At 36.0% G+C, this 19,243-nt stretch overlaps 1 protein-coding gene across 21 annotated transcripts in view; it reads left to right on the top strand.

The window, feature by feature from the left end:
* LOC129745252 (complexin) overlaps positions 1-19,243 on the top strand; it is a 588,611-nt gene that overhangs the window by 449,852 nt on the left and 119,516 nt on the right. For 17 of the 21 annotated variants that reach the window (XM_055738322.1, XM_055738290.1, XM_055738296.1 and 14 more), the window contains one exon: positions 4,999-5,165. In XM_055738322.1, the coding sequence (XP_055594297.1) occupies positions 4,999-5,165 (167 nt within the window). The remainder of the gene's footprint in view (positions 1-4,998; positions 5,166-19,243) is intronic. The other 4 variants (XM_055738313.1, XM_055738330.1, XM_055738357.1 and 1 more) reach the window with 1 other exon arrangement.

Consider the following 19,243-nt stretch of genomic DNA (forward strand, 5'->3'; position numbering starts at 1 on the left):
ACAAATTTTCGCACCGCTTTGTAGCATGTTTTCTATCTTTCAACCGTGAAATGCGTGCGATGAAGATTTCTTTCTTTGTTTCTTCCTCCCATGAAAGACTGACTGTGCGTCGTACAAGAAAGTTCAATGTTCGCGCGAGGGTAAGGGGGGATGAAGGCCCAACCAATCATCGGAATGCTAATCCGCTTGATCGGGATTTTCCTGCCTCTGCTGTTCACACAGCAGGTGGATTCGACAGAGACAAGACGGACGAACGGAAAAAAGGTACCTTCCTCGAAATTCGCCCTGGAGTTTAGTAGCTTTCACCTGGAGGATTTCTGGAAAAGGATCCTCGAGCATCGGTGTGTGTGTTTGGTTTTTTTTTTTCTACATAAATACTTACACACACGAACACGAATGTATTTATTTTGTACAGCAGCAAAGTAATTCCAACTGAGAGCCGATTCGTTAGGATCAATCAAGATTGATTTGATTCCGGTCGGGCGGACTTGCCTCGTCTTTGCCTAACTTGGCTTGGCTTCCTGGCGCGTTCGTTCACATTCACGGGGTATTATCTCTGCGTTTGAGCATTATTTGATCGAATAAATTCAATTTTCGATGATTTGCAGGCATTTACGTTGCCGACCAGGACATCTAGGGGCGTCAGTTGAAGTCGAAAATTGATCAATTGAAAACGCTCTGCTGGATACTTTGTCTGATTTGGTGGTAAAAAATTCAAACTATAGAAAAAAAATTCATACCAGGACTCAATTTTCAAATGCAAATCGTGGAGATGAACTTTCAAGTTAAAGAGGGCATTTTTGTTTTTTTGAGAATATGAAAAAAATATATGCTTCATAAACAAGTGCTTTAAGAGTATAAAAAAAAGTTGTTCAGAAAAACTTGTACGCCAAGCCAAAACACCTACGGTTAGAATTCCGATTTCCAAAAAAGATGAATGGTCAAGAAAATGAAATTTATTACCGTTAGAGAATTTATGAGTTTTGTTATCACTAATTGGGATCGTTGCTCAAGCGAGAAAATCCAATCGGGAAACTACATACAATCGCTCCCGGAAGACCATTCCCAAATCTTGGCGGCTGTGATGCTGGAATGTTGTGCTTAAGCTAGCCATATTCAGAACCTGGACCAGCTTCTCGTAATCTTCCAGCCGATCCATGTGGGTGGCTTCGAGTTCCGGTAAATCCAATCACCTCGGAGCACCCGGGTTGGCATTTAATCTAATCGAAAAGCATACTTTTCATTAATCTTCCATCTGCTCTCATTAGTTTGCGAAGCATCGTCGTCGTCGTCGGCGTGTGATGTCGGATTCTGTCGGAATAACTTGCCCCCATCAGAAGTGTCTTTCTCTCTCTCTTTCTCTATCAGCTGGAAGCTGGAAGGGGTTGATAAATGATCTCCGGCATCCCACAGCCTGGACTTTCACAGTCACAGTGTAGGAGTACCTAAGTAGATTGGTCTGGAAAACAACCATTCAAATACTCCCACATAAACTCATTCATACACACCTTTCACTGAGACAAATATTCGAAAGGAAACCGGATAAACCCGGATGTAGATGATGATGATGACGATGGCACTGATGCTGATCATCAACGAAACCTACTATGTAGCTAGACAATGGGCCATCGTCCAAGACTAGTCGGTTGTCGGTTGGTCGGCAGGCCGGAAATTCGTTCGGTAAACTGCCAAGATAATTGAAACTGAATGTAATTTATTTCATTAAGTTGTCATTTACACCAAACTGGCTGAGAAGAACTCACCTTTTGCCAGCACCAGATCAGAACAAAATGCAGGCTGCTGGCGGGTGTTTTCGAAAAATAGGGAAGGGTTGCGAATAAATTACTGGAGATAACATTCTTAAGCACATGAATTTGTCAACTTTACAAGCATCATCATAACATGGCTGTAATCTGATAAAATCGGTCGATTGGAGGACCCAGTGGAAAATTTGCATGTCGAGAAGATGGAGATGAATGACACGAATCGGCTTTGTATGGATAAGCCGCTGCCATAAAGAAACAGAAATATCGATGAAATTAGTAAAAAAATCTACTCAACCAGATTTTGGAAAATAACAGAAACGAAGCGCAACTTTCTAATTTTGAATTTTGAAAACATTTGTCATAACTGTACAAATTGAAAAAAATAAAATCTTTAATGTCGAACATGTCACTTTCAATTTTTTTCCAATTTTGTCAATTTTGTCAATTTTGACAATTTTGACAATTTTGTCAATTTTGTCAATTTTGTCAATTTTCTCAATTTTGTCAATTTTGTCAATTTTGTCAATTTTGTCAATTTTGTCAATTTTGTCAATTTTGTCAATTTTGTCAATTTTGTCAATTTTGTCAATTTTGTCAATTTTGTCAATTTTGTCAATTTTGTCAATTTTGTCAATTTTGTCAATTTTGTCAATTTTGTCAATTTTGTCAATTTTGTCAATTTTGTCAATTTTGTCAATTTTGTCAATTTTGTCAATTTTGTCAATTTTGTCAATTTTGTCAATTTTGTCAATTTTGTCAATTTTGTCAATTTTGTCAATTTTGTCAATTTTGTCAATTTTGTCAATTTTGTCAATTTTGTCAATTTTGTCAATTTTGTCAATTTTGTCAATTTTGTCAATTTTGTCAATTTTGTCAATTTTGTCAATTTTGTCAATTTTGTCAATTTTGTCAATTTTGTCAATTTTGTCAATTTTGTCAATTTTGTCAATTTTGTCAATTTTGTCAATTTTGTCAATTTTGTCAATTTTGTCAATTTTGTCAATTTTGTCAATTTTGTCAATTTTGTCAATTTTGTCAATTTTGTCAATTTTGTCAATTTTGTCAATTTTGTCAATTTTGTCAATTTTGTCAATTTTGTCAATTTTGTCAATTTTGTCAATTTTGTCAATTTTGTCAATTTTGTCAATTTTGTCAATTTTGTCAATTTTGTCAATTTTGTCAATTTTGTCAATTTTGTCAATTTTGTCAATTTTGTCAATTTTGTCAATTTTGTCAATTTTGTCAATTTTGTTAATTTTGTCAATTTTTTCAATCTTGTCAATTTTGTCAATTTTGACAATTTTGACAATTTTGTCAATTTTGTAAATTTTGACAATTTTGACAATTTTGACAATTTTGACAATTTTGACAATTTTGACAATTTTGACAATTTTGACAATTTTGACAATTTTGACAATTTTGACAATTTTGACAATTTTGTCAATTTTGACAATTTTGACAACTTTGAAAATTTTGTCAATTTTAACAATTTTGTCAATTTTGTCAATTTTGTCAATTTTGTCAATTTAGTCAATTTTGTCAATTTTGTCAATTTTGTCAATTTTGTCAATTTTGTCAATTTTGTCAATTTTGTCAATTTTGTCAATTTTGTCAATTTTGTCAATTTTGTCAATTTTGTCAATTTTGTCAATTTTGTCAATTTTGTCAATTTTGTCAATTTTGTCAATTTTGTCAATTTTGTCAATTTTGTCAATTTTGTCAATTTTGTCAATTTTGTCAATTTTGTCAATTTTGTCAATTTTGTCAATTTTGTCAATTTTGTCAATTTTGTCAATTTTGTCAATTTTGTCAATTTTGTCAATTTTGTCAATTTTGTCAATTTTGTCAATTTTGTCAATTTTGTCAATTTTGTCAATTTTGTCAATTTTGTCAATTTTGTCAATTTTGTCAATTTTGTCAATTTTGTCAATTTTGTCAATTTTGTCAATTTTGTCAATTTTGTCAATTTTGTCAATTTTGTCAATTTTGTCAATTTTGTCAATTTTGTCAATTCTATCAATTTTGTTAATTTTGTCAATTTTGTCAATTTTGTCAATTTTGTCAATTTTGTCAATTTTGTCAACTTTGTCAATTTTGTCAATTTTGTCAATTTTATCAATTTTGTTAATTTTGTCAATTTTGTCAATTTTGTCAGTTTTGTCAATTTTGTCAATTTTGTCAATTTTGTCAATTTTGTCAATTTTGTCAATTTTGACAATTTTGACAATTTTGACAATTTTGACAATTTTGACAATTTTGACAATTTTGACAATTTTGACAATTTTGACAATTTTGACAATTTTGACAATTTTGACAATTTTGACAATTTTGACAATTTTGACAATTTTGACAATTTTGACAATTTTGACAATTTTGACAATTTTGACAATTTTGACAATTTTGACAATTTTGACAAGTTTGACAATTTTGACAATTTTGACAATTTTGACAATTTTGACTGTCAAAATTGTTAAAAATAATTTTGGATACCTTCGACTATTTCAACACTTCTGCATATTTTGGCAGTTTTGGCATTTGTGAATGTTTATAGTACTTAGCCTTCTTTACTCACTTTTGTGGTTATTTTCTGTGTATTAAATTCAATCCCAGCATTTAAAAATAATTCGTGATTTTAAAAAAATTCTTAAGAACTTGTTATTCAAACCGCTGTTTTACTTTGTTTCATGTTCAACAACTTTAAACATTTCCCTCGAATTGATTTTCCATTTTCTTAGACTTCCAGGGCCCACCAACCGGGACAATTGGGGTGGGTAGAGTAATTCAATTACCCTAACCTTTCATCCACCCTATGGGAGATTTTTCCTGGGAGTGTGGAATGGGCAACGAAAAACACCACTCGAAGAAACGCTCGCTTCGACACACATATTCCATTTAAGTAATCAGCTCAACAGCCCTCCTAATGAGCCTAAACTAGGTTCATAAAACCCACCCCCTTTTCCTAGGGGGATGGGTTTCGGGAAACCCATGTCAGTGACCCCTCGTCAATCGAGGGGGGCTTTTCGCTGCCAGATCGTTACTTTCCGGGTAAGACAGGGATATGAAATAAGGGGTACAGGAAGCCACCGGGGACCACCGACTGAGATAGCGTTTTTCCTCCCATCGAAACCCTTTTCCCCATACCACATACTGTTTTCGGAACATCCATGAACCCCGCCCTAAGACCCCCGGACCCATGTTTGTCCCCCTTGTAATGTGTGCTATCACGTTCCAGGTGCTGTAGGCGGTGACGGAGGTGACGATGAGAATGACAAAGAGAAGGAGGAGGAGGCCGAGCGCGAGCGCCAGGAGGCCATCCGCGAAGCCGAGGAACGACGGAAGGAGAAACACCGCAAGATGGAGGAGGAGCGGGAAAAGATGCGACAGGAAATCCGGGACAAAGTGAGTACCCCCCATACTGGTTTTTATCCTTTTTTTGGTGTACCTCATAAAACGGATGAGACATTGTGTCTTTCCGACGACAACGGAATAAAAACGAATGACCTAACTTTTTCGGGACTAATTAGTCAGCAAACTTCACTGAGCCTATATTTGAGACACCATGCTTCTTTATCTGCTTCCTATTTGGAGATTTAAGAATAACATGAGATATGAGATGTTAATTTTTCCCCCAACTCACTTGAGGACTGCTTATAAAAACAAAAGCCTTGAATGAAACACAGTGTAACGAGTACCTCATTCTCGAAATATTCTTCAATAATAATAACATTTTCCGACAATAACCCGCCCTCTGTTCTTGAGCGAGGGAATCCTAACTTTTGCCATTTTCCAACTTATCTCGGGTGTTTGCTAGAGAGTTCTGCTATCGTTCTGTCTGATATCTCAACAACCGGTTCATTAGCATACAGATGAGTGGCTGAAAAGGTGATGACTAGGGGTATTAAAATAATAACATCAGCTCAGCTGTTTAGAAGTTTATACTTTTTGAAGACGGTAAACAAAAATTTAACTCGCAAGAAGGCGCAACGTTGGCTTTGGGAAATGTGAGAAAAGTTGCAATCAGCTCTCTCGAAAGAAGAAGGTTGATTGTTTATTGTGACTTTTCAACTAAGAGAACGTTAGGCGTCAATTTTGGTGGGATCGATGCAACTTTTTCAATATTATTTTGCATACACGCTATCGTTTTCTATGAGCATTGAGTCGAAGATTCATTGATTCATTGAAAAAAGGATCCGATTTAAGAAAAAAGATTTGAAAAAAGATGTTTACGAAGACGGATGTTGACAGAATTGAAAATTTGACTTTTTTTCCTTTAACATTTTTGCTTGAACAATGTATACACAAAGAGTAGTTAAAAAAAATTATGGGTACAATTAAATTATTCAGATTTCAGTTATTTTATATTAAAAGTTATTTATTTCAAACCATAGCTTTCGAAAAAAAAATCCTTGAAGTTGCCAATTTTTTTCAAGACCGTCCACCCAGAGATGTTGAAATGACAATAAGCAAATACTTAAGGGATTTAGAAGGATTTCATCTAGGAGAAATATTTTCTCTGTTTACTTTAATTAGTAATCTAATTCTTTTTAACCACAAGCAAACCATTTTTGAGAATTGGTTAAAAGGTATCAAATATTCAAAAATAATAGTAACAAATCAGGTTTACGGTTCAAATAAGGATTATTTTCAACTTTTGTAAACTCGAATAAAACTTAGAATTTTTGTTTAACTTTTATTAAAGATAAATGTTAAATAATATTTCCAGCTGAAATTCACCTGTTGATAAAATACAAATTCTTTTATCAACAAAAATATGTAAATTGCATAATTAAAACCTCGTGTATAAGTTTTTTAAACTAAAATCTGGATTTTTCGTAAAACAAATTCTTTGAAAAGAAACCAGATCTAGTTTGTGATTTTCACCAGTTTTGTGTTTCTACATAGACTCTGATTGGATTTAAAAAAAATATTTCGAATGGAGAATCAAAATTTTGAATCTACGATCTCCTTTCAATTTGAATCTTTTATGTAATTTTCATATTGATATTAATCTTTATTATACAACTTAGATTCGATTAAAATCTGAATTATGAATTTTATTTCTGAGTTTAAGTCTGCATTTTGAAGTTAAATTCAAAATATGAATCTAGATTCCAGATAAGTATTCCTATGAATTTTAAACCATGCGAAAATAATAGATAATGCACTTTAATTAACCAGTATCAGATATTAGGACATGTCATTTTTTCCATGAATTTGACATACTATTTTTTTTAATTGAAAAGGTATTGTAAAACTGTCTTCGACAAAGTTGCAGCCAATACCTTTAAAAGCAACTTTGTTGAAGACATACAATCCATAGCGCTTTGAGTGTTTCAATGTTGATATGTTAGAGCGTGTCTAAAAAAAACATTTTTTAAGATCTAACTCTTTTGAATGAATTTCTACGTAAGCGGTGCTTTCTGAGCACTTTTATCGAATAAAAATGCGCACCTTTTTGACTTAGACAGCAAAAGACAAAAATGACAAAAATGACAAATTGACAAAAATGACAAAAATGACAAAAATGACAAGAATGACAAAAATGACAAAAATGACAAAAATGACAAAAATGACAAAAATGACAAAAATGACAAAAATGACAAAAATGACAAAAATGACAAAAATGACAAAAATGACAAAAATGACAATATGAAATTTTCAACTCCTGTATTTCTTATATAACTTTGATCTCAATTAAGTATTTAAATCCCGGAAATGCTCAAAAAAGTTCTAAATTTCTAAAAATTGTCATAATCTGAATTGGAAAAATGGATCAGATTGAGCAGGAAAAATGATAGATCTTTCTTGATGTATGGCTTTGACTTTAGCCTTTTTTTCTAAAAACGGGTTAATACATTGAATTTGATAAATAAAGAAATCGTGCGAGAACATGGTGTATAAGTGAAAAACGACTAAGAAACTATAAAACTAAACAATTCCAATAAAGAAACGCTACGAAATGAATCTGAATGTCCCACATTGCAACACTCATCATTTAGAGCTTCCGTTTTGCAAACTGTTGACAGTAGTAAAATTTTTGGCAAAGTTTTGAATATTTGGAAACAAGAGGATATTTATCTGAAAAATTACTAGATTTTATCAATAACCTGAGTTCGAGCTAACAAACTTTTAACGATAGTGAAAAATCTTTTTCATTTATTTCAAATTTTTGCAGCAAGAATCAGACAAGTTTGTCGGTTAAAGGACATAGTTTTTGGGTCTAGGGTTTTATAATGCTTATTATATTTTTGAGGTATTAAAAAAAATTGGTAATGAGTTGCAATTCTATTACCTAAAAATATGAATAAACAAATTATATATTTTTATAATTTCGATAAATGAAAAATTAAAATTATTTTGAAATAAAATGCAAGCAATTGAATTATTGTTTGAACTTTGGAGATACCAGAAACTACCTTCTACGAAAACAAAATGGGTATTTGAAGGCAATATATTGATCCAGTTTCTTTGCATGTTTAAAATATTATGTATTCTCTGGGATGACATTTGCAAAAAAAAAATCGGTTCATGAGGCCCCCCGAGAAATATTGCCCCAAGCCCCGCGATCGGTTAATACAGCTAAATTAAGAAAATTATTAACTTTGAATTAATAACGTCAAACGTTTCTTCAAATTTCTATATTCAACTAGTTTCAATTTTAGCTTTTTTTTCAATGTTATCTTCTTTTTTTTCGAAAAATCTAGCATGAAAAAGGAGCAAAACGAAAACATTTAAGCGCGTTCTCTTCGAAAACCGCTTTTGTGTTCTTATTTCCTCTTTGAATTCAAAGCAATTTCTAAAAAGCTTAGTTTCAAAATAGTTGAAAATTCCACAAAAAAAAATAGAAATCTCATGTAGGTTTGGAGCCTAAAAGTTTCGAGAAATTGATCCACGATTGATTTTAAACGATACAACTAATTGGACGTTTGCATAAAGGTGGTACCAGCTTAATTTGTCGAACATTTCTCTCATACTTTCAGATAACTGAGGCAAATTCTAATGGTAAATGCATTGGTAGTTTATTTTGTTTGCGTTAAATACTTTATATCGTTAAATTGGAGCAATATTCTCATATTTTGCTTCCAGTTTTGGGGCAAGAGCAAGAATCAAAAGCCTAATAGTTGATTAAATAATTTGACGTTATTATACTATAAGCTGTGCTATAAGCCTAATGTTCATAACTATTTCTGAAATACCTTCGAACATCGCCATCCTTGAAACGTTCAGCTTTGGACTGCTGTCCCAGTGAAATCACCGACAAAGTAATTTTAAAAGAACCACCTCCACCGTCCACCAGTATACTACAGGTGCTTCTTTGACGCTTTCGTTTCCTCCCACATCACCCAACTTCTTGATTTCGAAGAAATCCTTTAATTATATGAGCCAAACTTTTCTTTAAGATTAGGCTCAAAATTTATACCCATTTTACGGAAGTTTCGTGTAATACTAAGGGTTTTCCTCACGCTTAAGTTGTTGTCAACTTTCATTTCGGACACATTCTGGGCAGATACAGGAGCAGTTGGTTTCAAAGAGCTGTAAGCTCGTATGATGACTATAACCCATAGATTTGCTATTACATAGACATTTGTGCTGAAAATTCTATCCCAAACAACCTTATCGAAGACCCAAAAACGATTCAAACTACGCCTTAAGAGATATTCGCATTTAAGTGAAGCGGAATTGAAAAAAAACTTAAGAAACATGGAAAAATTTCAATCAGTCTAATAAAGTTTATAAAATTGCCAATTACTTTTCAGGATCAACTCAAATCTTTTTCCAGTCTTCCACAAAGTTGTCGGGCATGAAATTTTGTATAAAGTCATTGAATTGGGTGATTGTCATAAAATATGTGTAGTAAAAAAATCCATGGTCATAGAACATAAGGTCGAAAAACCCCATTGGAAATCTAATGCAAATTGACTTTAAATTTAAAATCGCTCTAATTTCAAAAAAGCCCGATGAAACATTTCCAAATTTTCAGGATAGATGCCTGAATACTATATCTTTCGAATGTCGAGTGCCGTTTTGGTGGTCATTTTTTATTTTTAATAACGTATTTTGGCACACCGTGTAAATGATGAGATTCAGGGTGATTTTCCATGAAGATTTCATTTGGAAGTCGTTAAAAATTCACTAGCGTTAAAAATTCACTAGCGTCAATTGAACTGATGAAAAAATTTAACTGTTCTTTCAATTTTAAGTTCTTTAAAAAATAAAGCAAAAAAATCAATACAACCTCACCTTACCTTCAAATCAAAACAAATACACCAATGAAGGAAAAAAAATTGAAAATTAAATGTAAATTGAAAAAAATCAAAAAGTAAGAAACAAAATTTCAAAGGTTTGAAAAACCTATAAAATGGTACAAAGCGGCCTAAAAATGCCTCCAAAACTGTAAATATGGATCCGAGAAATAACACGTCATTAATATAAAAAAATCACTAAAAAATAGATATAAAGGCGTATACAAATAATCACGGCTTGACACAAATATGACACGCAAATTTAACAAAAAAAAATGATAGCTAATTGCTTGAATATGAATTCACTAAAAAGCTGTGACTTTTCTAAAGATGAATATATTTATTTTTAGTTAAAATAAGTCGTACAGCATTTTTGAATACTTACTATGTCAGCTTATTACTGACTCAACCTTGGATCCAATAAAATCTTATTTAAATTCAATGTTTGTAGTAGTTGGTTTTGAGGTTGACAGTTTTTTTTTATTTTAAACTTGTAATAGTCGATTGTTTTAAGGCATTTTTTTTCATTTCATACTCATAAAACAAACAACTTGAATTTTCAACAGCATAATTTATAAAACTCTTCAAAAGTTGTTGGTGCATGTGTAATCTGACTAAATTTCAGTATCAAGGTTACCAAAAACACAGAAAAATCTGTAAATTTACAGAACTTTGAGCTAATTTTCATCACAAAATCTGTGTCACAGAACACAGAATTTTGAAAAATTCACTGATTTAACAGAATTTTTTGAATTTTGAATGGGTTTTCAAAATTATGAATTTTTTAAGCCAAAATAAAATTGAGATTTTTTTTACTTTGAATTAAAAAAGTATGATAAGATATGTGATTCTAATTGATTTTTGCAAACTGAAATATAAAAATTACCCAATTTATCATGAATTTTCTATGATATTAAAGGAAAAAGCATCACAGAAAACTGTCACATAATTTTTGGCAAAATTCAAAGGAATCCCGATTTTTTTTCAAAAACACAGAATTTTTTTCGGCAACCTTATTCAGTATTTTAACCCTAATCCGCTCTTGAGTGTCAATATGACACTGTCGGAAGTTTGGCGTCATGTAACTTTATTCGGATGCATTAAAATAAAACAAATTCTTCGAGGACCCTTTTTTTTGTATGAGCAAATCCACTGCGACCAATTTATTCGATCTATTGTGGAGTAACCCAATTTACTATTTGTCTGATTACGTCGTACTGTCATCATTAATTGAGATGTCAGTTGTAGACGAAGTCAAGACATAATTGCAGTTTGGGATGGTGTTTCTTATGAATTCCACCACCTTACTGGCCTTCATCTTCCAAATATCATCGGGCGTTAGGATTCGCTTACCAAGAACTTTTAGTCGATGTGTCATAAGATATCCACAGTCACGCATTAAGTGTTCTGCAGTTTCTACTTCAGTTTTACAGAACCGGCACATATCATTACTAAGTTTGCCAATTTTTCTAAGATGGTAATTGCATGGACAATGCCCTGAGGACCCTTGATGAATTCTTGAAATCTTTAATTTTCCATAATTACTTTTAATGGACGAACCTAGAAAGCCCAGGGAAAAAAACTTCCTTATTAGACCTTGAGTGTCAATTTAACTCTTATCTCTCCTGTTTCTCGACCGATTTCTACAAAATTTATAGTTTTGGAAACCTCGTAACGTAACTCAAATATGGTTTTCAGGCATTATTCATATTCAACACTTAAGTTTTTCGTTTAAAAAATCCCAAAAAAACGTGATTTGAAAATAAACTGTAAACCAGCTAAGAAATGCTCAACAAATTTTTTTTAGGTGTCCAAGAAAGCTGAAGTTAGAAGCTATACGTTACACATAAAGATATAGTTTTGGAAATGTTTCAAGGTCATAACCAAAAAAATGTAAAAAAGTGGTGTAAAAACTATTTTTGTTTTTCAATGTATTTGAACCGTGAAAATTGTGAGAGTCACACCAGATAAGTATTGAAAAGAGGATTGAAAAGTTTACGTAATTTGGCACATTTTCGCGTTTTTAGATTTTCAAAATACGAAACACAGAATTTTCGACAATTTTCAAAGGTAGCTGTTTCTCAAACTTTTTGACAATTTGCAATTTCTCAGATTTTCCTTCACTTAAATTCAACTTTGCGTAGGATTTTGAGTATGTTCATTAGAAAGCCAAATTCATACCAATTCTAGTGGAGTAATAACAATAGCGCTGCAACACTTAACACAAATATGAAGTTTTAGAGATACATAGAAAACTCATCATCAGATTTGATACAAAAAAAAAAAACAAATCTAAGATGATAATGAATTTCGAGTGAAGTAATTCTATTTTCCTTGATTCAAAATAAGTTTAATGTTTTTCCTAAATGCTTGAATTTCAAAAAAAAAAAAAGTCAGTTTCAATTTAAATTGTTTGTATTTAGATTCTGAATCTAGATCCGGAATAACCAGAAATTTGATTCATCTGCGCTTCTAAGGTCTAACATAGTTCTTTTTTACAGTTAAGAAGCATTGTTCAGTTATTATGTTATTAACTGATCATTTGATTGTCGTTAAAAAAATTATCCAAAGATTGAATATGTAAAAACATATTAACTTGTTTTGACTTTTTTTTTAAATTACATCTCCTCACAATGGAAGCATAGTTAGCGAAACTTCGACAAAACACTCACCTTCTAATTGATTTCACCTGACCGGAAATCGCGTTGATTGGAAGGAAAAATCCGCCCAGGGTTGATTCCATTGAAGCCTTCAAAGTTGCTCAATCCGGTAAACGCCCTCTCGGCTTCTGTTTTGGCTAGCCACTGTGGTAGGATTCCCAGCTGAGCTGACCTAGCCCAGGTCGGGTTAGTTCTCAATTATGCAATAATTAAGAGCTTGAACCGAAAATCCATCCTGCTTCTGTGTTGCTGGTTACGACAAGAAAGACTTGTCCGGCTTCCGTCAATTTTCGAGCAGCGTTCTCGTTAGTAACGTTCAATCGAAGACTTACCAGAAAAAAAAATTCCTTTGAACCCGGAAACGTAATTTTGTAATCAACTTCTCGGAGGATTCAGCTCTCATCCGGAGATTTGCAGAAGCTTGTTCCAATTCTCACGGCAGGTGAAATTAATACCTTTTACAAACACAGCCCCTCGAATGAATCGAGTCCGGGTCGAAGGGAGTTTTCGGTCCAAGGGCCAGCCAAGGGTGGGTCAGGGGGAAAGTTTCAGATCAAAAGGATTTCAGAGAGTGTTTGCCGAAGAGCTGATTTTCCCGATCGAATCCTGTGTCTTGTGTAGATTTTCGTGAACCTAGATGGACTAACCTGGCTGCATTTCGAATTTGCTGCATCGAACGAAGTCAGAACGGACGTTGCATCCGAAGGAAGGTCCGGGATAAGCAACGGCTCAGTAGGGCACTGATTCAAATCCACAAGGGCTCAATCCCGGCTGGACGGACATGCAGAACCGAAAGGTAGAGAGAACGTCAATCAAAGGCTCGGGTCTGTCCAGTTCTTGCAAAATTGAAAGGGTTTAAAGCAAAGTAATCTTTCCGGGTACTGGCGGGTTGATCGAAATGGAACAGGGCGACGCCATCGGATGGGAGGGAAGGAACCAATATTGACACAGCACTGATTCGAAGAGTTTAGAAATGGACTACACCACCGTAGGTATCGACTTTGTGGAAAAGGCTGTTTTTTCTAGACACTTTTTTTTTCGCCGAGCAATCGTTCGGAGTAGGGGGGGATGACGGTGATGGCTACTGCCGATTGGATGAAATATTAATTTTTCATTTTCCGGATTGGAACTTCTTCGAACTGGGAGCTGTTTTTGTGTGTGTTGTTTGTCCCTTTGCTTGGTTGCCTCGAGTGATTGATTTTTATTCAATTGGATTCGCTTTCCTATTGATTGGATGTTTTCGAATTGAAATGTATACCTTTGTAGATGTTTTTGTTGATCGGAATTGCTATTTCTTATAAACTTTGGAACACTAAGATGGAATCCCCAGTAAGGAAAAAATAAGTAAAATTAATTTCTGTAGTTAGTTTTTACCTGTTTTTCAAAAAGTTAGTCAAACAAAAAAGTGATATTATTTCTAGAACACACGAAACTTCGTTATGCAAAATTCCTCTACTCTTGCCACAATTTTGATTCCTGAAAATTGAAAAAAAAAACACCAAAAAGTAAGCTCGTAAAAACAAACATTCTAGCGAGCCATTAAAGGTGCGAAAAGAAGCCTCAGGGTTCCAGATTTTTTTTATGGCTCCTTAAGGATTAAACAGTGTTTCTGGGGAACGAGCAAAAACAACACCAGCGAATTGTTCTGCCCGTGTAACCATCTGTTTTTGTTCCCGGTTGTATTCCCGGCCGTGGTGGTGATGTTTGTTGTTAGTGGAGAAAACGGAGAAAAAAATACACCGACATTCACCGATGAGAGAAGGTGAGATTTTCCACACCAACGAACTACTCCTGGTGCTGCCCGAGGTTGTTGAAGGAAATCGAAACAGTGCTAAACAAATAACAGCTAGAGCGCTAGGAAGAGTTCCTTCGCTCATGGTGAAGGTTTTTCCTGTAGGTGTAAATAGCGCGGGCCAACAATGCGGAAAGTGCTAGCACAAAACCCTATTGGAAGTCTTTAGCCTGAAGGAAACTTCAGGTGCTAGAAGACGCCCCCATCCGATAGGGAAAACTAGACAACAGCCCACACACAATGTTAAACTAATAAGCGAGAAAATGACTTTCCAGATTCCTACCCACCCACTCGCCAGGAACAAAAGGGAACCCGCCTATTTCCTAAGGAATAGGTTTGGTCAGAGGAAAGGTTAACAATGCTTATTCCCAACAATGGCACGGCTCTAGAAGGAAAACTTCAATCCAAACGGGCGACGCGACGCGGCGCCCAAAATCAACTCAACTCAATGGAATAACAAGCCTGCGGCAGGCCGCAGCACGACGATTTGACGTTTTCCGATACCAGAAACAGGCCTAGCCAACTCCAACTGACAATCAACATCGAGCGAGCCGACCCATTGTTGTTGTTGCTTTGGATCTCTGTTCCAAACGCGGCGTGTTGATTATTATGGGCCAACAATGATGATGATCGGTTTTCTTCAATTAATTTCGTTATATTTCTTGCGAACGAACGATTGTTTGCCGGGCGGATGATATTGGCTTGTCATATCACGGCACAATGAGCACACCGCCATTCATTCATTCATTCATTCATTGTCCGGGACTTGTTTGGATTGGAAATCGAGCAGTGTTGATCTAATGTTGTTGTTTTTGTGTCGTCTTCCTATCGATTGTTGGATGAACGTTTCTCGATTCTGAAGATTATTGACATTACGGTAGTTTTGTTGAGGTACATTTTCTGTAATACATTTTCTTGTTTTGAAGACTTGTTTCAAAGATTACGTTGAATATTCCAATATGGCTTAGTTAGGACTCTCAAGCAAATTTCAATCTAATTTCTTTAGAATACATGTTTGAAACACTGGATGTTACATATGAATATATTAGAAGAAAATGGTCATGATTGATCTGAAGGACGTTCAATCCTTTGGTGCATCATATTTTTTTAGTTGGTAACCCCAGGTTCTGAATCCCGGTATACGGATTGTATTCCAAGGCACGACGAGCCACCTCGTCACCCCAGTTTTTTTCTCTGGGTGCATGGATACAATGGGAAGACTCGTGATATACTCTGTGTATATTTCCTATTTATTGAAAACCACCTGGGGCTGCAGACCTTGTTCTCACCTTGAACTGTTTGACACACTTTCCTTCAATAGTTAGAGGTCTGTTCGCGCTAGTGCACTCCTAGGTAATACTCATATACGAGATCACTTTTAGCAATACCTCTCATCATTACAACTCGAAGTCTGAACTCTCCTTTTTCTACTTGAAAACCGACATTACCGCGCAATGACTCGAGGTTCCCACATGAACCTCTCCTCTTCGCTACTCGAGGCCTGATCTCTCCTCTTACGACTCTAGTCTGTCCTCTCCTCGAACATTGTTATCCCTTCTCTTGCTCATTAAATGCCTGATCTCTCCTCTTGCAACTCGAGACCCGACCTCTTATGGTAAAGACTCCGCGTTGACCACACAAACCTCTCCCCCTGAAAATTCGAGACCTGACCTCTTCTCTAACGACTCGAAGCCCGACCTCTTATCTCCAGGATTCGAGGTTTGCCACCTTTATGCCCGTTGTGTGCCAATCGAGAGCAGCTTATCCTTGACTCGCGACTGTCACAGCAACTACTCGGATGATTCCCGGCGTTGAGAGCCACTCTACCCGTGGAATAACCCTTTTCCAACGATTTCCACCACAAAGAAGGTGAATTATCCCCGCATCTTCAGTCGTTGAGAACCACACTGCTCAGATACTCCTAGAAGGTGGAGCATCCTACGCACGAACGCCACGTACCCAAGGCATCAGCTACGCAGAAGACGTTGCCTTATCTTTGTAACTTCATGCCGTGGGATTGGACGCACTCTACTCGACAACCACCCATCGATGAGATCAGTCTACTCCGACCTTTGTCCGATCTTCTTGTATTCCTTTGGCTGGCAACCCTAGGATTTTGCCACGCGGCTTTTTCTACCCGTCGTGTACCAAGGCACAATTTTCCCGTTTGTTTGGATAACGTGCTGCTATTAAGCCTACCCCTTTTCTGATCCCCCGACAGTGGGTTACCCCTTCCTACGAGGTCCGCTACGAGGAAGTCTTGTGTATCATCCAGAACGAAACGGTTAGAACAGTGTTCTTCAGTCCGATGACCATCCTGAGCTTCTGACTCGATGATCTTACTGTGGCTCCTACTCGGCCGCATTCCAATGACTCTCGAATTGATAAATTCCAAGTTGGCTTTTGGTGCAAGAAGTGACCTTGCAACGGCCCGGACTAACGACTGTTCAATTGTTCCTGGATTCCGACTTTAGAAAGGCTCTGGATGAAGAACCTCTAAGTTCATCTCATGCTTATTCCGACGATCTTCCAATAAATTTGACCCAACGGTAAACTTTCAGCTCCGACTCGACGATCTTTCTCTAGCACTGGCTCGACCTTCTTCACCGTTTCCCGGTTCGATGACTTTAAGATCTCCCGTAAGACTCCTGGTTTGGCGACATTTCAAATGGTTTTCTATCTCACCCACTTTCTAACAGCTCTCGGTACGATGATTACTCAATGGGCTCTCGGTCCATGGTTCGGTTCATGGTTTAACTACTGTGATGTCACTAACCTCGGACTATGGAAGGACCGTCCATGGTTAGCGACCTCACAGAAGCTCTAGGCCCAGCAGCTGTGGAGTGTCGGTAATTCATAGCATTCCAATGTTGTTATCGGCTGCATAGCTGCCATCAGATAACTCCTCGTCAGCTGGCACTTCGCCCATTATTTGCCCACGCTCAACTGTCACATCAGTCAGTGGTCAGCCAGTCAGCCATCTATCAGGCTCCTTGAGCAGTGCATCACGACAGGTAGCGACTGATTAATAGGTATGCCCCCGGAAGTAGAACCCATGACAACCTTCCATGGCCCCGACTCGAAGACCCTCTATCGACTCTGCCTTCTTGATTTTCAAAGGGTTCATAAGTCGACGAACATCCATAGCCTTTGATGCGTAACTCTATACTATCTCCCATTAGGCTCTCTGTTTGACGACTGACTTTCCAGCTCGATGACCTTCCAATGACTTCCTGATCAACCGCCATGGTTTTGATGACTGAGCTCAGTGACCTCAGGCTCGACAACCATAATTTATTCCCAGATCAACGACCTTCCGTGGCTTCAGTCTGATGATGGAAAAACTTCGATCCAATGACTTTCCAATGACTCGATGATCTACATTTGCTTCTGGCTAATCGACTTTCAGTGATAACCTGCTGGCTGATCTTCCATGGTTTGGTTCTATGGACCTTCAGTAGCTTCAGCAGAAATTTTCAATATTCTGCCTGGAGGAAAAGTATTGTTTTTCTAACAATATTCCACCCATATTCAACTATATTTCTGGTTGATTTTCGACCAACTATAAATGTGAAGATTTCAATTAAATACATATAAAATAGATTATCTGATTGATGTTTTGCGATCAATAGTAAATATAATAGATTCTACTATATTTGTATGATTGATTTTATGCATTCAACTATAAATATGATAGATTCAACTACAATTGTATGATTATTGTTGTGCATTCAACAATAAATACAGTAAATTCAACTATACTGGTACTCCAGTCACTGTCGAGTCGAGCGTAATGTCGTATTACGGTCGTCAAGTGAAACTGATCGAATTAAAAAACCGGATCAAAACAAACTTGGCTCGGTTAATCGTGACAGCTGAGTCACCATCTTTCAATTAGTCGACTCAGTCGAGCTACTCGACTGAAGTTTGACTCGACTCGACTACTGTTATACAGAAAGCTGCCACTTTTGGTCTAGATCCAGAAGAGAAAAACTGGATTAGAATTCACTGAAAACAAACAAAAATCGTAAATTTAAAAAAAAAATACCCGTCGCTTTTGTTGATCATTAGGCAAGCAACACTTCCCGATATTTTACGAGCCGCATTTCGTTTCCCCCGGGCAGTAGAAAAATTTCTCGATGAGGTCTTTTCTTGCAGGCAATGATAAGGAAGATGGCATCTGCCATCTTTCCCAAAAAAAAGACGTACCTACAAGCCAGCTCAAGAAAATTGTGTAGAATATTCAACGATCGCTTTGAACCAATTTTTTGGCTGGGTCACCAGATGTCTCCAAATCCACCAAGGAGAACTGTCAAAACCAGAATTCTGGTCAGTTTTGAACAGATCGTATAAACTGTTTGGCATGTTTCAGGAAAATTGCTGTTAAAGTTTCGTACCACTTTCGTCCGGTTGCATATTGGAAAAATATCTGGAAAGTTAATCGTTATTTTCTCAAGCTAGAAGTGCTACTTCCCTTATGATCTTTAATCGTAGTTTCTGATCATGTGTTTCACTCCGACACTTGGTTTGGACTTTGTGGACGTTCTTCACAGTGTTGTCATACTTTTTCATCACTCAAGCATAGTAACGTCCAGTATAAACAACGATTTTGTTAGCTCTCTATTTCATAACGGTCGCTATGTGTCCACTTCATAAATCAATAGAACACCTTTCCGAAAATAACAACAACCTTTCCGGAAATCCAGTGGGCAAACGTGTGGTCTAACATCGGTCTCAGTTTCATCCCAAGTGAAAGCAAATCACAGCTGTTTTTACTTTGTA

The sequence above is a fragment of the Uranotaenia lowii genome, chromosome 1 (genome assembly GCF_029784155.1).
Source record: "Uranotaenia lowii strain MFRU-FL chromosome 1, ASM2978415v1, whole genome shotgun sequence".
NCBI classification, from domain to species: domain Eukaryota; kingdom Metazoa; phylum Arthropoda; class Insecta; order Diptera; family Culicidae; genus Uranotaenia; species Uranotaenia lowii.